Source organism: Antechinus flavipes, chromosome 1, assembly GCF_016432865.1.
Source record: "Antechinus flavipes isolate AdamAnt ecotype Samford, QLD, Australia chromosome 1, AdamAnt_v2, whole genome shotgun sequence".
Lineage (NCBI taxonomy): Eukaryota > Metazoa > Chordata > Mammalia > Dasyuromorphia > Dasyuridae > Antechinus > Antechinus flavipes.
This window is the reverse complement of record NC_067398.1, coordinates 174,885,561-174,913,210: the sequence shown is the minus strand read 5'-3', so window position 1 is coordinate 174,913,210 and position 27,650 is coordinate 174,885,561. Positions and strand designations below refer to the sequence as shown.

The following is a 27,650-nucleotide window of genomic DNA, read 5'->3' as shown; positions in this document are numbered from 1 at the left end:
CTATCAATTGCTATAAAATTAAGTGAATACTAGGACGATTTAAAAAAGAAACACAACACAGTAAAGCTGAACAACTTTCAACATCTAAAGAGCTTAATTAATACAGTGACTGATTAATACAATGATTGATGCAATTGTCTGGTTCAGAAAAAACCGATGTGATGGGAACAAAATGTGAGGGGAATAATATCCTAAGTCCCTCATTCCTTATTCCCTCTAGCAAGTTAGGTTAAGTTTTTCCTTAAAAGATATCAAAACTATTCTTGAGAATTAATTCCTCAATCCTTTCTTTGTCAACTGAATACAAACAGCAAAGATAAAGAGGGTAGTAGCAGGGATGACCAACATTGAGATAGCAGTCACACTCAGCTGAATCAAAGTATATCTTGGATGCTTTTCCCTGCTTTCTTTCTTTGATGTAGTTAAGTAAAGCTCTTTTCATGAACTATTAAATGAACCAAAATGACTCATTTCATTCCATTTTTAGATCTCAACTATCAGGATCAACATTAGATAGGCCCAGCCCTACTATACCTAAGTAATTATTAATTAGTAAATTATTCTGTTTATGCTCACTTTGCTTCTTTTCATACGAAAATATGCAAAGTGAACATAAATTGAATAATTGGTACAATAATATTAACTTTCATGGCAGTTTTTAATACATTCAATCAGCAACTGATGACAAAGTTGGAAGAGACCTGAGTTTAAAAGTTAGACTACAGAAAAAAACGGGAGAATGGAAGGGCGGCGATGGTGAAGTGCGCAGGCGCACGGGGTAGGTGGTGGGTGGGAATGGCGGTCAGGAGATGGCGATTGGCCAGCCGGTTCGGAGCCCCCGGCGCATCTGCGTCACCGCGTTGCGGCCACAAATCAGCGTATGACGCCAAAGGAGAGTGCCCTACTACCTGTGTGGAGAGAGTTAGCCATTGGTGATAAGGGAAATGATAAAGTCGTCTCCCGCCCCTACTCTACGCAAAACGTAAGCACCGTGACGTCGGCCCGTCGACGGACGAGGAGAGGCGGAGCGTGATTTACTTCGGAATCAGAATCTCGCGAGGGCTTAGTTAGTTTTCTCTTCTCGCCGGGATTAGAGCAGGACAGTGCTTTGTTTTTGCCGGTGTCTTTACGGACATCCCGCATCCCTTTCCCTCCGCTGCTTTCCAGGATGTATCACAACAGTAGCCAGAAACGACACTGGACGTTCTCCAGCGAGGAGCAGCTGGGGCGTCTCCGGGCCGACGCCAACCGCAAGTTCAAGTGCAAAGTGGTGGCGAACGGGAAGGTTAGTGAGAGCCCTCGGTCCCCTGAGGTCTCGGCAGTGCTGATTGAGATCCCTCAGTTCACGTTCATCGGTCTCATCTGAAGTGTTTGAAGCCCTAAATCCCATCGCATGTTCTGGCCAGAGTCACGAAGACCTGAGTTTCAGATTCAAGCTCAGAGCTTTAGCCAAACTGTAGGACTCTGGGCAAGTTGTTTACCACTTATCTGCTTCGGTTTCCCATCTGAAAAATGAAAATAACAGTCTTTCTCTCCCACGATTGATGTGAAGATCGACTAAGACATTTGTACAACACTTTCACCGCATTAAAGTGCTATAGAAATAATGCTATTATTATTTTTGAGTCTTAGATATGCCCCAACCCCACTCGAGGGGTTAAATGACTTGTTCGGGTCACAGAGTTTACACTTTATGTAATTCGAATTCCCATTCCCTTCCAGATTCAGGGGGCAATATTTATTTTGTGGAATGTCGGGACTTTTTTTTTTTCATATTACGCTTTTTAAATTGGCAATGAGAAAACTCTACGCTAGAAGTACCATGACTTGAAATTTATGCCATGTTGTGGAATTGTGTCTACTCCACAAGAGTAGAGATCATGGGTTGCCACAGCCTGGGAATTCATTACCTTGTAACTTACCAACTAGTATTTGTCTAGATTGGTTTTAGGACAGCAGGAATGAATTCTCAAGTGTTTATTAAGTAGTTTCTGTGACAAACAGGTGCTGGATAGTAGAGATATTTAAAAGACAGAATTGAGCCAGCCTCCAGTTTTTTTTTTTTTTTTTTAATTTTATAATAACTTTTTATTGACAGAACCCATCCCAGGGTAATTTTTTACAACATTATCCCTTGCACTCACTTCTGTTCCGATTTTTTCCCTCTCTCCACCCCCTCCCCTAGATGGCAAGAAGTCCTATATATGTTAAATATGTCGCAGTATAGCCTAGATATAATTTATGTGTGCAGAACTGAACAGTTCTCTTGTTGCACAGGGAGAATTGGATTCAGAAGGTAGAAATGACCCAGGAAGAAAAACAAAATTGCAAGCAGTTTACATTCATTTCCCAGTGTTCTTTCTTTGGGTGTAGCTGCTTCTGTCCATCATTGATCAATTGAAACACAGTTAGATCTCTTTGTCAAAGAGATCCACTTCCATCAGAATACATCCTCATACAGTATTATTGTTGAAGTATATAATGATTTCCTGGTTCTGCTCATTTCACTTAGCATCAGTTCGGGTAAGTCTCTCCAATCCTCTCTGTATTCATCCTGCTGGTCACTTCTTACAGAACAATAATATTCCATAACGTTCATATACCACAATTTACCCAACCATTCTCCAATTGATGGGCATCCATTCAATTTCCAGTTTCTAGACACTACAAACAGGGCTGCCACAAACATTTTGTCCCTTTCCCTTCTTTAGTATTTCTTTGGGATATAAGCCCAGAAGTAACACTGCTGGATCAAAGGGTATGCACAGTTTGATAACTTTTTGGGCATAATTCCAGATTGCTCTCTAGAATGGTTGGATTCATTCACAACTCCACCAACAATGCATCAGTGTCCCAGTTTTCCCGCATCCTCTCCAACATTCATCATTATTTTTTCCTATCATCTTATCCAATCTAACAGGTGTGTAGTGGTATCTCAAAGTTGTCTTAATTTGCATTTCTCTGATCAATAGTGATTTGGAATACTCTTTCATATGAGTGGTACTAGTTTCAATTTCATTATCTGAAAATTGTCTGTACATATCCTTTGACTATTTATCAATTGGAAAGTCAGCTTCCCGTTTCAAGTAACTAACATCCCACCAGGGGAGACAGCATATGCTTTATATGGTCTTGCACAAAAAGTAACAGGTAATCTTGAGGGGAAGGAGGGTCAGGAAAGACATTATAAATAGATGAGGTGGCCTAAGAAAACAAAGAGGATTCAAGATGCAGAAGTAAGGGAAAGCATTCCAGACGTGGGCAACCAGCCAGTATAAAGACAAAGAGAAACAATAAGATGATGACCAGTATGGCTAAACTGTGAATTTTTGATGGGAAGTAAATTGTAATAAATTTTAGTGTCTCCTTCCATTCATGTCAGACATGTATAGAGATGGTCACTGTCAATTTCCTGTTACTCAGAAGTATTCCACTTACCTTATTGAAAAATCTTTCCTCTCTGATCACACTCACTTATCATCCTACCTTTCATAGGCCTCACCCATTCAAAATTTATTCTTTGCTTTCATCAAACTCTCTAGTCCCTCAGAATTTTCTCAAACCATATCTTCCCCCTATCCTCCACCAACCAGTAATTTACTTTTTTTACTCCACATTCTCTTCTGCATTAGAATGCCTTACCCATTATTACTATTGCCATTCATCTCTGGATTTCCTTCACCATTTTACTTTTGCTTCTACTCAGGAAGTGCTGACTCGAGAAAGTCTTTGCAACTCTTCTGGGGACTATTACGAATTCAAGTTATCCAGCTTCAACTGAACCTTCACTGACCCACAGCAGTCATTTTAGTCTTTCCTAATTGACTCCTTATCCTGTTCCCCATAAAAGCTGAAAAAAACTACACAGCTATTTGACATGAACTCCCTTTTCTGAGTACATTTTCCACTCTGTCCTCCTTCCCTTAGCATCTGACAGAAGTGGGGTTTTTGCCTTGTCAAAGCTAATCTCACTAATACTAATGTGTTCTCAACCTTATCCCTTTCATCAGATTGACATCTTCTGTCATTCTTAATCTCTTTCTCCTTCAATCTTTCCTTATTTATTACTTTCAAATGTATCACCTTTAAAAATACTAGATCCCACCATCACTTCAGGTTATTGTCTAGAATCCTCCATTTCTCAGGAAAGCTTCATGAAAAAGATATGTATGTGCATTTGTTGCTTCTGAACTGTTGAGCCTTTTGTAATCTGTTTCCAAACTTCATTGCTCACCTGAAACTGTTCTCTCCATATTTGCTGATGATCTTATAATTGCCAAATCTGATGTGGTCTTTCTATTCCTCACCATATGTTCTGTATCTGACATGGTTAACAATGTCCTCTCCTCCTAGATTGTTTCTCCTTAATCTTTCCCTTCCTCCCTCCTTCCCCCCAGTCCGGACATGAATCATCAGTTACTGGGCCATTTCAAACTGGATATACTGGTGGCAAAGCAAACTTAGCATGTCTAAAACAGAACTCATCAACTCTTCCTGTCTACTCTTCCTTCTTCCCCAGTTTCTTCATTTCTGTCATGGGCACAGTTTATTCTCCCAGTCCCCCAGGTTTTTCCCAGGTTTTTAGTCAGCTTTATCTTTGACATCCCGTTTTTGGTTACCCCATATATCTAATCAGTTGTCAAAGCTTGATGTTTCTGCCTCTACATCTCTTGCATCCAACCCCTTTTCTGTATTCACACAGCTAACAACATTAGTTTAGGTCCTCATATCTTACAAGAGTTACCAAATGGATTGGGTAAGAGAAATGAGGATAGCATTGAAGTTGTGAACATGTTAAGTTGAAAGGATGATAGTGTCCTTCATAGAAGTTGGGAAAAGCTTGTAAGTTTTGGACATGATTGTGTTAAAATGTTCAATGGACACATGATTCAGATCTGGAACTCTACTAAAACACTAGGACTGGATATGTAGATCTAGTCATTTTCTGTATATATATGCATTGGAACTGATTAAGGTAGTGGTTAGGACACTGTAGATAGGAAGACATGGGTTAAAATGCTTCATTAAATACTTGTTTAAAATGAGAAGTGGGAATGAGCACACATGATCTTTCAAGTATATAACTATAATATATTGAATTTATTTTTAAATAATGGAATAAAATAGGCATTTTTATGATGTAGTACAATAAAAAAGATGCTTGTACACGGAATTGCAAATGTACTGTGCACAACTTGCTATTCTTTTCAAATATACAGCAAAGATCTTATGTAAATTTCTTTTTATTTTTTTTTTTTAATTTCCTTGCTTCCATTCCCTCACTCTAATGGCTATCATTAGAAATAAATTAGGTATATATGTGTAAAATTATTCTACACATCTGTTATTTATCTATTCTTTGGATGGCATCTTCACATGAACTTTATAAAAGTTAATTTGGATATTTAAAATAGATAATTCAATGGCTTCTTAAGATCCTTTTTAGTTCTAATGTTGTCTTATACTAAGACTGCATATCTGGAGCTTTTCACTATACTACACATCATTCTCTTCCTATGCTTACTAGCAAAATTTGTTGAGAAGGAGAAATGGGTTAGGCATTACGCTTCTATTTCATTGGGATGTGTGCAAAGTTTCAATAATTGACTGAAGTGATTTGATAACTTTTTTCTTAAAGGTCATGGCAAATGATCCAGTATTTCTTGAACCTCAGGAAGAATTGATAATCTGCAAATATTATGAGAAAAGACTATTAGACTTCTGCTCCATATTTAAGCCTACAATGCCACGGTCTGTTGTGGTAAGTCATAGATAGGGTGAGTGAACAATAATGCATAGAAACATACTTAGTTCCTAAACTCTGAATTTTCCCAATTCAACTTTTTCTAAATGAATATTATATTTTTTGCTCACTATTTATACAAAGTATCATTTCCACATATGCATATAATCAATGTTGATATTATTCTTGTGCTCTTCCATAACAGACAAGATTACCAATAAATTGACTTCAAACTCTTCGTTAAACCTGAATTCTCCTTTTTTTCTCAATATCAGAAGTTTTTTTTTGCCTGACCCAGACTGTTTCTCTGCTTCTCATTCATCTTTTGAAAGCTACAGTCCTCTGATACAATCTCATACTTGGCATTTATTTATGGAAAATAACCCCTACTTATTTACAACAACTCATTCTGGTGATTTTTGTTCCTTTTTGTAATCAGACCATAGCTTTTCCTGTTCCATTTTTCTCCTTCCCTCTTCCACCAATTTTTTAAAATTACCTCATAGTTAATTTTTTTTAATATCTTGTATTTTCTCCAATAGAATATAGACTCTTTGAAGTTTGAAAAACTATGTTACCTAACATAGTACCCTTCATAGTAAGTGATTAATGCATGTTTGTTGATTGATTAATATATTTGTCCTTGTCAGTTGAGAACTCCTTAATACCTTTTTCCAGACAATGACTGGTCTAACAGGTTGAACCTAATAGAAAGTATTGTGCTTTTCAGATGGAGAAATTTGGGCACATCGAAACCATGAAGCCCATTGAAAACGATAGCATTCCTAATATTTTCTCTCTTTTATGAACAATGTGTTATTTCTTCAGAATGTATAAAGCATAAGTATTTAGAAGTTGTGGATCAGAGAAATTTATAGCAGTCTTTTTAGATGTCCTGAGATCTAGATGTCTCTTTTGCCTTGAAAGTAGTGAATGGATTGCTTAATATACTATCCATAGTACTCTTCTCAGTGCTCTCTCTGCATGTAAGTCAAGTAATTAGAAGCATGATACATGAATAATCTTGTTGAGAAGTTGTAAATTCTTCAGATAGTAAGGATCTAGAGAGATTTACCATATTTTTTTAGATTTGATGACAACATAGATTTTGAGAAAGTGGATATGGGTACACATGATCTTTCAAGTGTATAAGTATAATATATTGAGTTTAGTAATTTATTTGAATTGAATAGGATCTCTGAATCTATCTAGTGCTTGAAATATCCCCCCTCAACAATGTCTTCAACAGGTGGCCTTCCTATCCTTGTTTGAAGACTTCCAATGATAATGAACCCTAATATAAAGTTCATTCTACTTTTGTATAGCTGTAGTCATTGGATGGTTTTCCTTAATATCCAGCTTAAATTTGACTTTGGCTTCAATATTACTATAAATTCTGCCTTTAAAAAAAGATCTTCCATTTTGGAATTTTGCATGTTGCCTTTATGGTATTTTTGTTATTATTGAGGATGAGGATGAGGATAGTTGACATAGTGCTTTAAGGTTTTCAAAGTATTTTATATACATTATCTCATTTGATCCTTTTAGTTTTGAATGAATAACAATGGCAATTTTATCTCAGTAGTATGCCTAGGGCTTAAAGGATGTTTTTCCCCTTATAGCTATAAAATGTCAGCAGATGAGCTGACATATGAATATTGTTCAGTTAATATTTATAAAGAGTAAAAGATAAGTAACAAGAACATATATATATATATATATATATATATATACATATATGTAGATTTTATGATAATTAATGTGTTTCTGGATTATTCTCTATTATACATTTGGGGAGTTGGAAATGGTGGTGGTGTTCAATTGTTCAGTTCTGTTCTGTCCAAATCTTTGTGATCCCATGGATTATAGCACATCAGTACTGTCTGTGGGGCATTCTTGGCAAAGATAATGGAGTGCTTTGCCATTTTCTTCTCCAGTGAATTAAGGCAAGCAGGTTGAGTGACTTGCCTTAGGATCATATAACTAATAAGGATTTAAGACTGGATTTTAACTCTGACTCTAGGCTCAGTACTCTATCCACCAAATCAGGTTATTAAAATAACAGATATGTAGTAAGAATAAGAAAAAGGCTATGAATTGTTTAAATTCATGTATTGTTTTTTGACTATATTTTATAAGAGCCAGTTATCGGTTATGGGATTTTTTTGTTTTTTTCAGAGATTTTCAGAGAAACTTAACCAGTTTGTGATGTTTTATTAAAAAGGATAATTTAGTTGTATATGACTTTATAATAAATATTTTCTTTAATTTAGGGTACAGCATGCATGTACTTCAAGCGTTTTTACCTCAATAACTCAGTAATGGAATATCATCCTCGGATAATAATGTAAGTCATAAACATAGCACTTTAGATATCTTTATTTGTCTAGTTGATTTTTTTAATTTAGGAAAAAGTTTTTTAATGTAAGACCCAGTCATACAAGAGAGATTGAATTTTCCAACCAAACTTTTAAAAGTTTAAATGGGTGGAATTTTTTTTTTTTCCTCATAGGCTCACTTGTGCATTTTTGGCATGCAAAGTAGATGAATTTAACGTGTCTAGTGCACAATTTGTTGGAAATCTTCGGGAGAGCCCACTTGGACAGGAAAAAGCACTTGAACAAATTTTGGAATATGAACTCTTACTTATTCAGCAGCTTAATTTCCACCTTATTGTCCACAATCCTTATCGGCCATTTGAGGGTTTTCTCATTGACTTGAAGGTAAGTAAATTAATAGTGTTTTGTCATTGAATGGTACTTAATGTGGAAAGATAGTATTTAAAACTCTTAAGCTTATTTTGTAGTTAAAAATATATAAGCATCAGTATCACTTAATTAGGGTTACTTGGGGTTTATACAAATGAGAGTCTCTCTTTAGTTTGGAATCCTTACATTGGGTCTATTTCAACCCTTCTAAGTTTATATATTGAGTAATATTAGAAGAACCTTTCATCAAGTAATTAGAAGAATCTTGCCATATTAAATAATCACATTTAAAAAGAATTTCCTGATATCATATCATGGGTTGTTTTGTACTTTAAAGAGTTAAGGACCTCAAATAAGCTTTTAACTTTTCAATAAATTACATCATGATTTGGCTAATTACCATTTTTCTATTATTAATAGAACATTTCAACAGGATGAACCTTTAAATTATTGAAAAGGAATTAGCAAAGGCCTTAATGGGTTCTGATTCGCCAAGCAATAGCTCACCTTAGTGCCTCACCTTACTCTGTTGAAATGTAAGAGAGATTCTTCTATTCCTTAGGTGTTCTACTTTGATAGCTACTCCCTGAAAGCAGAAATCTTGTTGGTGCTCTGGTCTCTTAAGATTAAACTAAGTTTTAGTATTCATATCAAAGGGAGTTTGGGAGTTATAAATTGATTGTGATAGTTGTGTACATCTTCTTTGGATTTCCTAAAAGGGGCTTTTGTTGGCATTTGGGGAGAATTGGCAAGTCTTCATCAACCCAAGATTAATTTTAGTGATGATAGGAACTTCATTAGTCTCATTCAGTTGCTTACTTAACTTATCTTTGTTGTCAGAGGGGATAGAGAAATACAGTCTGGAAAACATAGATTCATATCTTTCCTCTAATAATTATTCTTTGTGTGACCTTGAGCAGATAACCTCATCTCTGTGAACCAAATGACAATAATAATAGGATCTAATTCATTTTTTTTTGAGGATCAAATGGCATAATTTCTATAAAATACTTTGCAAACCTTATAGTATTATTTATATGTGAATACATTAATATGTATTTTATACGTCATGGTACTTTTGTCTATTGTGTGAAGTAGGAAACGAGTTGTAGCACAGAGAGAACTTTATCAGTACCTTAGGTGGTATTATCCTGCCTTCTTAGTGGCTTTTACCTATTTATTCCTTTTAACGTGACACAAGGGAAGGGTAATTGGAAGTAAAGGATCAAATTATTTTGCATCTGCCTGGCATTTTCCCTAGTGGCCAGCATAACATCCACTTTTCAGAAGGCATCCTCTTGAAAATATCTTTTTCAGAACAAGCCAATCTCTCAGATAATTCATCTGCTCTAAATAAAATATTTTACAAGTATTACATATTAGCTCTTTTTTTTCTGCCTTAGGGAATAATAGTATAGAAAGCTGGCAAACTGCAAAAACATTTACAGACAGTGATTTGTGCTTTGCCATTTTCTAAGAGGACATACAGTTTTACATGGGAAATTTATTAAATTGTTTATTTAACATAAAAATATTTCTTTAACAAATAATTTCCTATTAATATGATTTAAAACAAACTGTTTAATTCCTGTTTTTTTTGTTTGTTTGTTTTTTTTAAGACTCGTTACCCAGTCCTGGAGAATCCAGAAATTTTAAGGAAAACAGCTGATGATTTTCTTAATAGAATTGCTTTGACAGATGCTTACCTTTTATATACACCTTCACAGATTGCTCTGACTACCATTTTATCCAGTGCCTCCAGGGCTGGAATTAACATGGAAAGGTATAATTTCATTTTATGTTTTAGTTACACCACTTGACATTTTATTTACCACTGATAGAAACCCTGTTTTTTAATAAAGTGCTGTTTTAAAATGTATCAGTTTGTGTCCGAGTTTAAGGGTTGATTTAACAATAGAAATATTTTAAAAAGTAGAACACACTATTAAATAATTGAATCTTTTTTCAAATTTTTTAAAAAATAAATATTTTTTTCATCCAAAATAATTCATTTCTTCCTAAAGGTTGATATGAACAATATGATTCTTCAAAACCTTTCATAGCTCTATGATATGGCATATATAGAAATTTATTTCACTGTTATCTTAGGCAGAGGTGGGGAATGTCCTGCCTGAGCTGTATAAGGCAACCACAGGCAATAATGAGCAAAAGCTAGATATAATAACCTCCCACTGCTTGAGTTCTGTAAGTGATAGTTTGTGTGGCCTGCAAATGATATTATAAATATCCAAATGGCCCTTACCAGAAAAAAAAAAAAAGGTCCCTATCCCTGATCTAGAGTATTAGGAGAGGCACAGTATGTATAGATGGTACCCATATTATGTAGATTATGTAGAAGCAGCTGGGAGGCAGAGTGTATTGAGGCTGAGTCTGGAGGACTTGATTTCTATTTTAGGAGCTTAATGGCTGTATAACTCTAGGCAAGGCACTTAATCTTAACACAGGTTCCTCTGTTTACTCATTAGTGAAATTAGAGTAATAGTAGCATATGTCTCCCCTGGTTTGTTTTGAAGCTCAAAAGAGAATAATGATTGTAAAGAAAACAATACCTGGCACTTAGTAGGTACTTTATAAATGCTAACTATTATTATTGCAATTATATTAATATATTATTAATTTGAGAATAAGAAAGTATATAAGAATAAGAAAGAAAATATTTTTAAAATTTCTTTTCCAAGGACAAATTTGTTCATCCTAATTACACAGCATTCAGTTTCATGGTTTTGTTTTAAATTTTTGGTGATTCTATTGACATTGCTATGAAAATTGTATATATTGTTTTTCCTGGTTCTTCTTATCTTACAATTACTTACCAGTTCTTATCTTCCTCTGCAGCTCTGAATTCTTATCCATCATTTCTTATGGTAATAGTTTAGTAAAATAGTATTATTTTTGTGCTTTAGCCATTTCCCAATCAGGAAACTATTTTGTTTTCATTTCTCTATGAATATTTTGGTATATATGGGACCTTTATGTAATGTTCTTATTTAGTTTTCTGGAGGTCTTTGGGGCAGCCTTTTCAGTTCAGTAATCACCACAAGAATAGCCAGGTGTTAAAGTCCCAAAGTCTTTATTATCTCTTTGCCTGGTGCTCAGGTAACTTTCTCAGGGCCTTCAGACAGGACTTGGTTTCAGTGGAGAAAATGCAGGAGGATAGGCCTGCCACCACAGGGTGTGAGATGGGATGAATGAATCTGAGTCCAAGGGCTTGTACTTCAGCCTCCAGTCCCCTTGTCTTCCTACCTCTGAATAAATCTGACTGAGGCTCCCAGCTTATATGCACTACACTTAGTATAAACCCATCATTATATCACTAGGAAACCATTATTTGTTGTAAGATTAAATCAATCATACTGAACTTAGAGAGCTATCAGTCACCACGCTAAACTAGATAACTATTGTCTCATCAATTCCACTGATTTAAAAGATCTTTTAAGAATCCTTGTTTCAGAGTTCTGGCCCATAACACCTTTATATCTGTCTTTGACCTCCTTAAGGTATATACCTACTTTCAAGATGGTTGGACAAGTTCACAGATCTTGTAACTGTCTTTCTGCAGTCTTTACAGTATTGATTATTTCCATTTTACATCATACTTGCTGGATAAGAGATGTCAAATCTGTATGTTGTATTAATTTGCGTTTTTATGGTTAGGAATTTGAAACAATAGTTCATATAGTTGTTAATTTTCAATTCTTTTGAAAACTGTTCATATTCTTTGACTACTTAGTCCTCGGGCAATGTTTCTTAGTCTTACATTTTTGTGTTTGGTGACGATATATTTTAATCTCAAACTCTTATCAAAATTCTTCCCTCCCCCAATTAACTGTTTTTTTGTTTTGTTTTGTTTTGTTTTTTGCTGAGGCAATTGGGCTTAAGTGACTTGCCCAGAGTCACAGAGCTAGGAAGGGTTAAGTGTCGAAGCCAGATTTGAACTCAGGTCCTCCTGACTTCAGGACTGATGCAACCCAAGGGTTCTCAAACTACGGCCGCAGGCCAGATGCAGCAGCTGAGGACGATTATCCCCCTCACCCAGGTTTATGAAGTTTCTTTATTTAAAGGCCCACAAAACAAAGTTTTTGTTTTTACTATAGTCTGGTCCTCCAACAGTCTGAGGGACATTGAACTGGCCCCCTATTTAAAAAGTTAGAGGACCTCTGCTCTAACCACTGTGCCACCTAGCTGCTTCAACTGTTTCTTTTTATTCTAGTCACTTTCATTTGTTTCTACAGCTTTTCCATTTTCAATAATCAAAATTATCTATTGTTATCTTTTGTGATTACTTTTGTCGTTTGGTCAAGAACTCTTACCAAAATATTAGAGATACTTGATGTGGTTCTCTTTAATTTTTTATGGTAAGCTTTAACATTTAAATCGTATATCCATTTTGAACTTAGTTGTTTGTGTGTGTGTTTACATGTATGTATGTTTCTACACAAATACATATATACACACAAGTGTAAAATATTGGTTTTATGCTGCTTCTATAGGATAACATGTTCCATATTCCAAGTAACCAAATTATAAAATTGAGGAATATCTGAATGTTCATTTCTGCTATTCAGTGCCATATAAAATTCAAAAGGAAAATAGTTATAATTTTTTTAAAATATCCAACTAAAGTATGGTAGAACTTTAAAAAAAATTACACAGTTTATGAGTAGAATTAAGTAACAAAAAGGTTCTAGTTACTCTTCATCATTTCTTTTCTTTATACTTTGTTTTTCTTCTATTATTTTCCATCATATATTCATGCTGCTAGTCCTTTTTTTACTTCATTTTTTTCTCCCATTCTCCCTGTTGCATTTTTGGGGTTTCCATTTATATTTTGTATTAATCTGTTTTCTTAAGACTTTTTCCACTTAAAACTGTGCTTTAAACTTTTATCTTTATAAGCTACAACTTGATAATTTTTTTTAATTCCCAACTAATGTTTAATTGTAAAGCATTAGAAATTTTAATTAGTCTATTTTTAAGTAGAAAAAAATTAAATTCCAACTGAGTTTATGTTAAGTAAGTGTTTTAATATCTTCATATTATTAACAAAACATTCCTTTAACCTTGGATGTCAGGGTAAAAAATGTTTCTGATCACTGACATGTGTAATGTATGTATGTAATATTCATCTATATGATAGTAAGTTTTCATTGGGTGAATGAATATTCTGGAGTAGGAATATTAAAGAGGAAAAAATGAAGGACAAAATCTAATATCTTTATTGTTCCACTTTTTTTTTTCCTTTTAAGAGTTATAAAATGTAAAAATGATTTTAAACAATTAACAATTAAACTGTTCTTTTGGTAAAGTAATAGATAGAGACCTAACCCTGGTTTCAGGAAGCATTGTCCAAGTCTGGCTACTGATAAAAATTAGTAACATGGTTCTGGACAAGTCACTTCTCTTTGTTTAAAACAACTTTCTAAGATTGAATGTCATACAGATTGCTAGTTTGCATTGATGGAGAGAGTTTACATACTGGGAATTTTCTTCCGCACTGATGAAATGACAGTCTATTATCAGAAAATCTTATGTCCGTGATAATCCTGATGCATTTTATTTCTAGTTCTAATATTTTGGTGATTTTAATAAAGTTGCAATTTTTTTTTTGCAAAGAACCGAAATTGATTTCTGTATTACAATTGCAATAAATCTTTGAGATATTAGGAGATAATGCGATATTAGTTTTCTGATGTCAAATATCATAGCATAATTAAAATTAGTATAGGATAGTAGTACATTTGCCTGTCATGATTGACAGAAGATTTTGCCTCTTACATATATGTATTCTATTAAATAATAGCTACAAAATATTAATAAAATAATTAGTTTGTAATTTTACCTTTTCCCCCTTTTTTAGTTATTTATCAGAAAGTCTTATGCTGAAAGAGAATCGGACCTGTTTGTCACAATTATTAGAGACAATGAAATGTAAGTAAAGAAGCTTTTTAAGAAAATGCTTATCTTTTACATCAATTTGCAGATGACATTAAAAAGATTAAGCTGTCATACTATACAAGCTCCAAAAAGATTTTGACATAGTAGAATATTGGATTGAATTTAATATAATGAAACTAAGTTTTATAAAAATTTAAAATTGAGTCTTATATTTGTGATATCAATTTTTTAAACTCAAATGCAACTTGTTCTGTACTGTTTATGTGACTGTTTTGTTTCTGAGAAGTTTACCAGTCAACAGTATCAGGTGGCAATCATCTAATGCTCTCTTAAACTGAATTAAAAGGCTGAGCTTTCAGGAGTGAGGAGATGATCCTTTTGTATTCTAATCAAATCAAATTTGGAGCATTGTCTTCAGTACCTAATGATATTGTAGTTTGGGAAAGGCATTAATAAAGTAGAGAATTTCCCGAGCAGGAAAGCCAGGATGGTGCAAGTCTGGGTCATTTGAGAAGAGAAGACCCAATAGCCTGTGTTCAAGTAGTTGAAGATTCTTTGTATGTTCTGTTGGACTCCAGGGGCTAGAACCAGGATTTTCTGAGTGAAAATTGCAATAAGGCAGATTTAAAATTAATAAAAGGAAAGATTTTCTAGGAATCAGAACTATTAAGGAATGGAATAAGCCTGCTTTGGGAGGTGCTGGGCTTCCTTTCACTGGAGGCATTTCAGCAAAGAATATGTGATCAGGTATTAGGTTGTTTTAGACATTTGTTTTCAGGTATTGGTTGGATTAGATGACTACTGCTATCCCTTCTAAAATTCTCTGATAAATACTTGAAGGCACCTATTTCTATTTTCTCTTTCCTGGATTTACCATCCTTCCATAGCATAATCTCCGCTAAGAACAATATGCTTCCTAAAATTTGGCCCTTGGAATCACACACATATTTAAGTCTAAGCAGGGCAGCAGAGAGTAGAACTATACAAATTAATATATATCTTATTGAAAAATAACATAAGACCAAGGATAAAGATCCCTGCAATATTCCACCACATTGTCATATAAACTGTCATTAGCTCACTTGGGTTTGGTTATTCACTGATTTCCAGATGATAATAATTGTATTATTATTCAGCCTACATTTTTCTACTTTGCCCACAAAGGTAGGTAATATGAGAGACTTTGTGAAATGCTTTGTTGAAATCTGGGCAAAATAGGTGTATTAGGAATGTCACTGGATTCAGATAGTTCTTAATCCCTTCCTTGTCCTAATATTTTTTTTTTAATTTGAAAAGAGATTGGGAAACCAATTAAGAAACATAAAGCTAATTTTAGACCCTGTTATGTGTTGACTCCTCCAAATAGGCCCTTAGAAGATAGCAGTAAGCTGCCCATCAGTAGTGACTTCTATTGAGAAGTAGCCCTTGCTCCACACCTAACAGTCCTAAACCCAGGAGAAAGACTCATATTGATAGAATAATTGGGGGAGTATAAGAAACAAAAAACTTTATTTTTTATTTATCCAGCATTACTGAGGACCTTATATCTGTGTTAGATACTTTGGGCATCTCAAGATGATCATGAGATAATGTGAGTGGAAGGAAAGGAGTAAATGACCCTACCTGGATTCATGTGACATAACTAGTAGTAGTCCCAGTTTTGCCACCTGACTTATAATCACAGATAAATTAGTTCCCCTCTCTGAACCTGTTTGGAAAGTAAGTGTTTTGGACTCGATAAGTTCCTGCTATAAAATTATGAATGTTAAAAATGTTTATATTCAGTGAACTTAAGGGTTAGCAAATATTTATTAAATGTTTACTCTATACTGAACTCCTCTAAACCTTGGAAGAGATAAAAAGTTTAAAGAATAAGGAGGAAATCACATCCTCATGGAATGTTTAGAAGTGAGGTAGATAGCTGTAATAGATAATATTACGTGCTAAGTGCACTGGAGAGGTTAAAAAAAAAAAAGTGAAATCAATAGTTACAGATAATAGGGATAAAACAAATTGATTCGTTTAACAAACACATAAATGCTTTAGCATGTGGCACCAAACATATAAAGATAAAAGAAATAGGTCCTACCTTTAAGAAGTTTATATACCCTAATAAAGGGATATAACATATAGATAAGATCAAGGAATAGTGTAATTGGAATGTAAAGTAGCCTCAAACAAAAAAATAAAGCTGTGAAGATAGAAGTCATATTGTGAAGGACCTCAGAAATCAGGCTAGAGTTTGTATTTTGTCTTAGATACAGTAGGGAACTACTGAAGAATATTTTCGATCTTGCAGCAATATGGGCCTAGTGAAGAGTAGATAATGTGAACTTGTAATGGATCCAGTAGACAACATTTATGGGACTTCTTCCCTCTGCTTGGGATAGAGAGAAGATAGCAAAAGTATTACCGACCAAGGATTATATGCAAAATTAATTTGATTACTTGCAGGACCAGCACTGTGAATGGCGAAAGGGTGATTAGAATGTGAATGAACAGATAGACAGAGTAGAGATTATGGTAACAACTAAGAGTAAATTAAGAAGAATTGAAAATGGAAAATGATTAAAAAAAAAAAAGCATAGAAAAAGATGATGGTCAGCAAGGAGATTTTGAGTTCAAGCAAGGTCTGAGGGTCATGGTCAGGTATGCACTCCTGGCCAGGAGAATTGAATAAACCTCACTTGCAGATTTCTCAGACATTGGACCAGATTAACCTAATGCAGTATAAGGTTTTTTGAAAGTCTTTAAGTTTTTTAACTTCAAAACTGGTTCAAAATAAATATTAGTATGTTATTGACATCTCTCAAACTTTGTGTCAATGAAAATGTTATTAAATCATAGCTTTAATTTTAAATTTTGTTTGTAAATCAAGTTAACAATGAGTCATTTTATCCTTTGTTTATTACTGACTTTGAGGTTGGAACTTCCATGTACAAATTGGTCAAATTAAGTTGTAGGTCTTTAGTTGTACCACTAGAGGGTTCACTTTGAAAGTGAAGTATGCTTTTGATTCAGTAAATTTAGGAATCAATTAATGAATTGTAAAATTGGAAGGGAACTTTTATAATTAAACTGATATTTTTCTTTTAGAGAGAAGGAAAACAGAATTTTGTTCTAAAATTTCTATATTTTCACCCCATTTAAAAAATTTGTATTTTTAAAATGGAAAGTTGTAAAAATGCAGAGTATTCTTTGAAATAAAATGTTTGTTTTTTTAATTACACCAGGTCAAAACTGTCATCCTAGAGAATATTGGATTGTCAATAGTGACTTAATTGGCTATTTTATTAGTTACATTTAAAATCCATAGCTATGTATAGTTGATTCTTTGGAACACTGGAACTGGCTGTAGGCCTAAAAGTGCTCTCACACAAAAATTCTTAAGAGATTTAGATAATTTTTCCTTCCCCTCTCCCCTTTAGAAATCATCTAACTAATGATAAAATTACCATCTATTAGTTAAAAATATGAGGAACATTCTTTCTCCTCATTATTCCAATTACTTTCTTTGGGGAAAAGAACTCTCTAACTCAGATTATCATCTCTGTGTAATGTTTACTACTATACCAGGATGCTGAACTATTTTCTATGCATGAAGATATTAGTGTTTCATATTCTTAGCAGGGTTTTGGTTTCTTTTCCCCAATGGAGTAATAAGTTTGCATTGATCCTTTAGCTCTTTTATTCATTCTCTAAAGCATTGCCAGTGTTAGAAATGCAGTCTTTGGCAGTGAAACAGAGAATAGTAATTATTAGTCCATTTATGATTTAATCCATAATCCTGATATGACTTGCCAGAGTACTAGGCACTTCATAGTGTGTTATTATTCATTAGATTATGCTAAAACATGAACCCCAGAGCATATAAATTAGAATTCTTTTTAAAAGTGGAAGGACCTTAGATTAGAGATGTATTTGTTCTGGATTTTTATCCATTTCCATTTTTTATAGATTAGCAACCCAGAAAAGTAACATGTCCACGGTCATACAGCTAGTTAATGACAGAGGTGAACAGAATTCAGATCACCTGATTCCTGTCCCTCCTTCACCTTGTGAACTTTGTTCTGAATCTTCTGTACTCCTTCACCTATAGGGCTAAAAGACAAATATATGAACCTGTTGCTTCTACCTTGAGGTGTCTTTAAGGCAGTTCTCTAGCTGATTTCTTGAGTAGAGCTGGAAAAGAATATCTTGTGCTCTATATGTGGCCCATAGACAAGGAACCAAAAGAGTTCTTTATAAATCAGAGCAGCAGCTTCAAATCAAAAAAAATGCCAACAGGAAATGAGATGAATATTGCGAAGTGGGGCAAAGAACATAGATTCTCCATGGTGATGCAATATTTCAGGAGATAGGTCTGGACCCTTAATTTAACAAGAATTATAAAATAGTACTAAATATAGTATGTGTACATATGTAGGGTATATACACTATATATGCGTATGTATAGTATAAATGACTACAAGTCATTAGTTATTTAATGATAATTGCCATTTTATGATACATATTAACAAATATGAGAATTTTTGGATTTTGGTATGTATAGTATAATGTTATTTCAGCTTTTGTTTTGGTTTTGAAAGCATGAAATATGGAAAGTCATTTTCTTTAAAAGATTCTTATTTTTCTCACTTTTGCCAATGGGATTTCTTTTATTGAAGTTAAATGCTTTCATATCTTCATAGGCATGAAAACCTTAGTAAAAAAGTATGAACCACCAAGATCTGAGGAAGTCGCTGCTCTAAAACAGAAACTAGAGAAGTGTCACAGTGCTGAACTTGCATTTAATATAAACGTGTAAGTCTATTGTGAAAATGTTCATCAGGAACACAGACATTTGAGTTCTACTTAACTCTTAGAAGCAGCCATTCTATAATGCATACATTCTTCTCTTTAAATGTAACATTATATAATGCATTTTTTCTTGTAAATTAGTAATGCATGGCTCAGAATGTAACTATGTTTATAGTTTGTAAGCTTGCTTTAATCTTTATATTCATTAAAGGTTGTGATACAGGGTTACTACTATACAACATATAAATTCTTGATAATAAAGAAATAGCACAGGTGTACCAAGATATTATTATTTCTAATAGCTTTTCTGCCTAGAGATAGTTTTCTGAAGAGAGAAATCCTGCGTAATTTTCTTTTGTGGAAAGATTGGAGAGATAACGGAGTGCCTGTTCATGATTTGGATGTTGAATTTTAAATTCTGCTGTTAGTGCTTGATCTTCTTTGCAAAATGAATAATCTTTTCAAATATCATTTTGTTACTGTAGAAGAAGGCTAGGTAAGTGTGGATGATTGGTTTGGATCTGGCGATGATAAGATTATCATACTAAAGCATGCAGACATACTATGTTTATGAAATATTTTAGGTGGAATTTTTAATTTAAAATAGAGATTAATCTTTCAATTTAATTACAATTCTTTGTTGAATTTTAATCACTTAGTTTGAAATTATTTGGGTTCTTCATCACATCAGAAGCAATGAATATTTGCTACATTGATAAGGTAGATATGGATTGATGCAACTTCAGAATGGACACACACACACACCTGTAGTTATCACCATAGTTATTAAAAATTGTCAGTACATCCCAGAAGTTTAACTTTGTAGCTTATTTCTTTGGCTTTTTCATGGCAAAAAATATATATATAGAAGAGATTGCGGGAAAATTACACAACACTCCAGAAAGGTATTTGTAGGATTGAGTGAAACATGTCCTTTTAAATAGGTTTTGTAGTGGGATCAAACAACTTTGCCCTTACCTATTTTTATATTAGTTAGTTAAATTCCTAAAGAATTTAATTGACTGTCCTTCAAAGAACCTGATAGGTAATACACATTTTTTTCATTTTTATCTTTCCAAGCCTTATTTTTTTGTTTCTGAAAAGATTGCATGTTTTATCCATAGACAAATTTCCTTAGTTCCCTTGACATTTTTGACTTTTTGTTCTTCTAGATGAACTTTTTTCTAGCTCTGTAATTTCTTAGCAGTTTGATTAGTATAGCACTGAATAAGTCAATTAATTTAGATAGAATTGTCACTTTTGTTATATTAGCTCAGCCTAGCCATGAGCACTTGATATTCTTCGATTTGTTCAGATCTAACTTTATTTGTGTGGAAAATGTTTTGTAATTGTGTTCATATAGTTCCTAACTTTGTCCTGGCAGGTGGACTTGTATGTAATTTTGGTATCTTACTGAAATTTTATGCTTATTTTTCCTTTAATGCAGAAAGAAAAGGAAAGGGTATGAAGATGATGAGTATGTCTCAAAGAAATCTAAGTTGGAGGAGGTTAGTATATTTCTTCTTTAGAAGAATTGATATTCTGAAAATAGTTATTCTCTTTTTATAATTCTCTTCAAGCTCTAGTTTTAGCAACCAGGCAAGAGTCAGTAACAAACTGCAAGCAAATAGAGAAAGCTGTGTGTGCTTATTAATTTTTTAATTTGAAATTTTCTTTATTCTGAATTTAATGAACAACTCAACTGCCCCACTCCCCAGAAGGAAAGAACATTTCTATAATAAAATAAAGAGGAAAAGTAGTTTTTATATGAAATCATGAAACTGCTATATACAACTTGCTTTTTGATAAAAGCACTTAATAAATTCACTTTATTCCTTTCAAAGCTATCCTACCTTGTCTCCTTCTTTGGAAACATCCTGCATTTCTCTGCATTTAAAAAATGCTTCATTAACTACTGTTTTGCCCTCTGCTGAAATTACTTCTTCTATATATACTCCTACTTTTTTTCTAATAATGAGGAATTTGTTAGATTGTTTTGAAAAACATCATGACCAGCCTCACGTATAGAAAGCTCGTTTGATAATCAGAAAGAACAGTGTTCTCTGATATATATTATATTACCTGGGCAGTGTTATAGGCTACCTTTTTAAGACCATCAGTTGTAAAGGTGGTGCCAGTCGGCTAATGCAGATCTACTCTTATCACAGATCTAATACTCCCAAATTGTGTGCCATTGAGTTTTGATGATTTTTTTTGTCTAAACCTATAATTTAATTGATATAGGGAATTCTAGGGAGGAAACTCCCCTATAAATACAGATGAGCACTTGTTCTACTATTAAGAATTTTAGAATTGCCTGAGACACGAAAGAAGTTAAAGAGACTTGTCTAGGATTACAGCAAGCCAAGGATCTGAGGCTGGATATAAATTGTTCTTCCTGTCTCCAGATCCCTTGCTATTCTATACGGTGTCCTCTAGCTGCCTTTTAATAAGTTGTTATAGTTAATTTGGAACTAACAAAAAACCACTTAGTTTCTCTTTATATGTATAGATCTATGCTAAAAGCTGGCATTACAGAGATAAGTAAATGTAATTATTGATGTTCTTAAGGAGCTCATAATCAAATGGGTTGGAGGGAGCATGTTTGAGACATACTAGTAAGGTAGCAGTAACAAAGACAGTCTTCAAGAAATTAGATGAAGGACATAAGGCAGTGGAGAGACTGGACCTAGGAAGAATTAACATGAGAATGGGTATCATGAATAGGAAAATTATAGCAAAGGGCTAGTTTTTATGGGGAGAAGCTGAATTCAGTTTAAACATGATGAACATGTAATTTAATAGGGAGCTATATGTTGTCTTAAGAGGTTGTTTTTTTCTTTAATTTTCACCTTTTTTTTTCTTTCTTGTTTTTTTTTATTCTTCCCCAACATGACTCATATGGAAATGTTAAAAAAAAAATTGCACATATAACTTGAAATAATTTTTCTTTTTTAAAAAGAAATATAAAATGTGGAAGGTATGACTGGAAAGAATTTAGTAGTCTTAATTGATTCTGTGTTCACATGACTCAGTCTATATCAGGATATGTTAAAATAGGCATAATGGTACAGAGGCAATGGTCCCACTCTGATGTCATGTTAGTAGTATTGTGCTAACTTCTGGATATCCAGTTTTTAAGGTCATTGGAAACTGCAATTACCCTCAAGAGGACTACTGAAAATACTCAGTGACCTTGAGTTCTCTCACATGGAGTTTAGATGAAGAGTTGAAAAGACTTAGGGTGAATATGCTAGCTGTCTTAGATATTTGAAGGGCAATCATATGGAAAAATGGATTTGGCCTTTTATAGGTGACCTTAAAACGTGGGAAATGCAATTAAATAGGTAGAAGTTGCAAAGAGGTAATTTTAGGTTTGATGAAAAAGTTCCTTAAGTTAAAGCTATATAGGAGTGAAATAAACTGTTTCAGGAAGTAGTAGATTCTCAGGCATTGGAGGTTTTTCTGCAAAGGTGGAATTACCCTTTCTTAGGTGGTTTAGAGGTAATTTTTTTTTTCCAAGTATAAGTTCAATTAGGTCACTTAAGTTCTTTTAAATTCAAATTTTGGTGTCATTGGTGAACTGAAATTTTTCATTAGTGTTTTGGACAATGACCTAAATTACAAGGTATAAGAAACTGAATGATTACAGTAACTCCATTGTTTGCTCAATTCTGTAGCCAAAAAAAAAAACTTTTTCTTAAACATCAGTATGTTCTTTTTTTCTTTTCAGGAAGAATGGACTGATGATGATCTTCTAGATTCCTTATAACTTGTTACCTTGGAACATTCAAAGTTGACTCCCAAGTTCTGAATTTTAGTTTTATCACTTCTGCTGAGAGATGGGGTTTGTCTTGGACCAAAATTGTACAATAAAATAACTCCCATTCATTAAACTTTTTCCATTTATGATGTTTTTTCAGTGCCTCTTTGGGATAGATGGGTTTTATGTGAAGTAAAATACTCCCCAAGTTCAAGTATATGATTTGGATAAGCTGTCTTCAATAATACTAAAATTTAAGCTGTAGTTTACTTATTAACACAGATTATTTCTCAAAGACAGAAAAATATTTTAAAATAAGGCACCAGAGAAATGATTTATGTTCATAAAAAATATTCTAGTAAAGGATAAATAATATAAATTATCATTAAAGACTATTATTCTACCTACCAAGTGTCACATGGAGGAGATGTAATCCTGACATTTTAGCCATTAAGTAAAATAATTTTCCTCCTTAGGTTTGGATAGTTTAGATCAAGTTCATAGCTTTTTAAGTAAAAGGATCAGACTCTGAGGCAGGGAGTAAAAGAGAAAGAAATGCTAAACTGTGCGTTGGAGATGTGATTTCAAATATCTCTACTACTGACTACCTGTCTGACGTTGGACAAGTTCCAACGGCCTCAGTTTCCTTCTTCTGTAACATAAAACCCAGTTTATATATGGACAGCCCTTAGGTGATACGATAGGGTACTCAATCTAAAGTCAGGAAGACTGAGTCTTCCTGAGTTCAAATCTGTGTTTGTTCACTAGCTGGATGACTCTGCAAGTCATTTAACCCTGCTTATCTCAGTAACTCATCTGCAAAATGAGATGGGAAATGGAATGGCAAACCAGATTTTAAGGGTAAATACCTTTCTTAAGAAGAATGGTTACTGGTGCATTGAAGGCAGATCTGCAGATCTCTGACAATGGAGAAGAAGATAATCTTTTTATTACTCCATGTCTCTTCTTTAATAAGATTTCTGGCAAAATTCTAAAATGTAAGAGTCCCTGGCCTGTAATTGCATGATTGCAAATATTTACCCATTTTCAGAAAAGAAACATGTCCTTAACAATTTTGTGGTGCCTTTTCCTATTGATTAGCTGTTTTCATTGTCCTTTCCTTCAGTCTATTCTTTCACAGGTAAAAAAAAAAAAAAAATCACAAGCCAACATTTGAGGAACAACCTTTCTTGCACAAGTTGTCCCATTCCTTTTTCATCTATAATTTCATTGTAGCTTAAGTAAGTAATCCCCATATCCATCAGGAAGAAGTACTGAAAAAGCAATTTTAAAATCTACTTACTAGGTGGCACCCTGGATAGAGCACCAGCCCTGAAGTTAGGAGAACCTGAGCTCAATTTTGATCTCAGACTCTTGAACTTGCTAGCTGTGTGATTCTGGGCAAGTCACTTAACTCCAATTGCCTCAGCAAAAATAAATATGTACTGTGGTAAGAGAGTAAGTATGCATTTACTATCCATAATTAATACCCTATCATTAAAAGTATTTGGAACTTTACAAAGTGTAACTGATATTCATGTAGATTTCAACAAATCATGACAGTCTCATGATTTTTATGTAGATAAAATGGAGAAATGTAGGTTAAATGATAGCATCATTTATAAAAAAATAGATTGAGCTCTGTAGAGAACATAGTTATTTATCCCAACTCCTTCACATTAGAAATGAATAAACTGCAGAACAGAGAAGTTAAAATAATTTGCTCATGGTCACATATATAAAGGCTCTGAGTAGGATTTGAATTCTGGTCCTCTTGACTCCTGAGCTAGTGCTTTAACACTATACCACAAGGCTTCCATTAATCTTTCTAGTTTAGTGGGAAAACTTTTGGAGTACTGGATGACATCTGGTAACTCTTTATTATGCAAATATTAGGTTTTCAAATACATTAATGAACAACTTCTAAGTAAAAAGAGAGACAACCACGTTTCATTGTCCGGGGGCCTTTGAAGATGATTTGACTTGCATCCAAAGTGAACAAGAGAAAAAAGGAAGAAGAAAATGAAAGGTCTATAGTATCCATATTTAGTGAAAAGCAGAGACTCAGAAATGAATGAAGAAACAGCAAATAACACAAGACCCCTTTGACTTTATTTCAACTTAGTTTTTGTGAATTTCACACACACAAAAAAATACAGAAGCAAATCTTGTCAATAAATAAAACTATGTAGTCAAACAAAATATCCCTTCATGAAGTGCAGCTCTCAACCAATGAGAATTTTTTAACGAGCAACAGATGTGGTTTATCTAAAATAGCACAAAAATTCGGAATGGCTGAGTGTTTTAAACAAAGGTAATGCTTAGGTTTGGCTTTACATAAAAGACAACAAATTTATATTTTATAAAATGGTTTAATGAAGGCATGCATGACTGATAACAATGATCAATAAATTTATTGAATTGAAATTATTTACTGTTGTGTAAACATTTTACAAAAGCATTGAGATTTATATGAATTCACCATCTTTGATGAAAGAATTACTCAACTCAAACAAAATCAATGGCACATTTAAAAAATAAAGCTGACAAATACCATTCTGAACATTCTCTTTCAACACAATCCAGGCAAGAAAAACACAGTACAATATAAAAAAAAAAGTATACAACAAAGATTTTTCCTATTATAATGTCAAACTCTGGAAACTGTAAATACAAATAAAGTGATTGAACAGTCAAACGGTCATCTCCCAACAAGGAAGTTACAGTAAAAAAAATTTGCAATCCAGTTATATTCGGCTGTCAAAAGAGAAGGCTTTTCTTTCTCGTCAGTTGACGACATAATTCTTTTTCCAACAGACAGCGAAACTTTGGCAATTGGATGTATTGAAAATAAATTTTCGAAGTTCAAGAGACAGTCACAGCATTTTACTTTATGAAAGGTGATCTGTACACCAAGGCTCAGAGGTTGTTAAAGATTGTTCCACGTGGAAAAAAAGTGCAAATATCCTGCACAGATAGCTTACAAAGCTGCTGGCACAACTCTTCCCCCAGCAGAATCTTGGGTTTTGTTTTGCATAGTTCACACATCCCTGGGAATGTGGAAAGGTGTGCTATTTTTGGCAAGAGCAAGGAGAAAGTGATACTGATAGGAATTATACCATGTTGGGCATGCTGAATCCATGCAGAATACTAAGGCAAAGGCTGCTACCTGATGTTATTTGTCACTGAATACTGGTTTTGTTTTTGTTGAAGCAGTTCTGTGATAGCCAGGAGCTTTTTTAAGACATGCTAAGAAAGAAAAAATAAAATTATTACATTCAGAATCCTAAAGTATGGAAAACACATTAAGAATAATTGAAACTTGAGCTTAGGACAAAAATGTCCATGAAGGAAACTTGAATTTTCATAAATTTAAGTTACTCATATGAATTTTTATGAAAAAAAACTGCTATTCACAACTGAATGAGGCTTCTGGAGAAAGAATCTCAGTTAAGCAAAAATCTCTGACAATTTTCTTTTCAGTAGATAATCCCTGGATGAAATCTTCATACTTAAACAGACATTTAAGAAGTCAGCCAAATGAGAAAAATTCAGATTTGGAATACAGAAAGCTAACTACTCAAGGTGAAGTAGTCTCCTACTTGTCATAAATGGTTTAGTGCCAAACAAATAGAGTATGCCATTATCAGGGGTATGTTAAGAACACTGAGGCAGGGCTTGCTACTAACAGTAATTATTATTTATACAGTACTTATATACCAGGCACTGTGCTAAGTGCTTTCTTTCTTTACAATCTTTTCCTTTGATCCTCATAATAACCCTTCCCCTTTCTTTGGGGGAGAAAGATACTGAGGATGAGGAAACTGATGGGAGACAAAGATGAAATGACTTGTCTGGGGTCACATATCTAATAAGTGTCTGAGACCACATTTGGACTTCCAGGTCTTCCTGACTGTATTCCCAGTAGCTTATTTATCCACAGTACCAACCTTGCTTCCCAGGGCTTGACATTTTCCTTATATCTCAGTATATATCTAGATACATCAATTCTACATAAATTTAGATCAATTTATTTAAAAAGCTTATCAAAAATCTCTTCTAAAAAAGTCTTATCTTGCAAATGAAAATGCAAACATAGTAAATAAGGAAACTCTTAAATTTGTTTAAATTAGGCACATTAAATAGAAAACAGATGTGACCAAATATCTTTAGTGACAGAAGGCATCAGATACCTTGTAAATGCATTAAATATTTTAAAGGCATTTTTGTAGATGGATTTTAAATAAGCCAAAATCATCTAAATATAAAGGAATTTTACTAAGTACTTGTTTTATGCTCCAATTAATCTTGATACAGATAATTTAAAGCACTAATTAATTACTCTCCAAAATAAATATAATGCAAACCTACCTGTTGTACACCACGCTCATTACTGAGTGTTCGAAGTTCATCTGAATGTGCCACACAAATTTCATGCAATGCTGCTAGATCACGTGACAAGTCAGTTCTAGAATGATCTGTAGTGTCTGGAAGTTCAGGTACATTCTTTAAGAAGAATCACAATACTGCATTTAGAATGGTAATTGTTTGACAGCCCTTTTAAAGATGTAATTTTACAACTGGGACACTCAATAATGTAATGACTAGCTATCTGCTCAAGCTTAATGCAGTACCAAACCTTAAAACTACACTATTCCTGATACACCGCAAACACATGACAGACTTGAAATACACTGTTTACATAGTATTAATCCCTTTC

General features: G+C 33.7%; 2 protein-coding genes across 2 annotated transcripts in view; one reads left to right on the top strand and one right to left on the bottom strand.

Moving 5' to 3' along the window:
• The first annotated feature begins 1,029 nt into the window (after window positions 1-1,029).
• Window positions 1,030-23,076, top strand: CCNH (cyclin H). The gene is made up of 9 exons (XM_051993171.1): window positions 1,030-1,285; window positions 5,639-5,761; window positions 8,017-8,090; window positions 8,256-8,466; window positions 10,071-10,234; window positions 14,330-14,400; window positions 19,059-19,170; window positions 20,615-20,675; window positions 22,901-23,076. Exons 1-9 carry the CDS (start codon window positions 1,169-1,171, stop codon window positions 22,937-22,939), a joined length of 972 nt encoding a protein of 323 aa, XP_051849131.1. The 5' UTR covers window positions 1,030-1,168; the 3' UTR covers window positions 22,940-23,076.
• Window positions 23,077-25,020: 1,944 nt separating this feature from the next.
• RASA1 (RAS p21 protein activator 1) overlaps window positions 25,021-27,650 on the bottom strand; it is a 103,848-nt gene continuing 101,218 nt past the window's right edge. Inside the window, exons 24-25 of the mRNA XM_051993159.1 lie at window positions 27,302-27,436; window positions 25,021-26,179 (exon numbers count right to left, since the gene is read on the bottom strand). Of these exons, the coding sequence (XP_051849119.1) occupies window positions 26,096-26,179; window positions 27,302-27,436 (219 nt within the window). The 3' untranslated portion in view covers window positions 25,021-26,095. The remainder of the gene's footprint in view (window positions 26,180-27,301; window positions 27,437-27,650) is intronic.

What these genes read in the sequence shown, in the direction of transcription:
- CCNH (XM_051993171.1), top strand. Translation starts at nt 1,169, where the DNA reads ATGTATCACAACAGTAGCCAGAAACGACACTGGACGTTCTCCAGCGAG. An exon ending in GCTGGAATTAACATGGAAAG is followed by an intron (nt 10,235 to 14,329) that starts GTATAATTTCAT and finishes CCCCTTTTTTAG; the next exon opens with TTATTTATCAGAAAGTCTTA. An exon ending in ATTATTAGAGACAATGAAAT is followed by an intron (nt 14,401 to 19,058) that starts GTAAGTAAAGAA and finishes ATATCTTCATAG; the next exon opens with GCATGAAAACCTTAGTAAAA.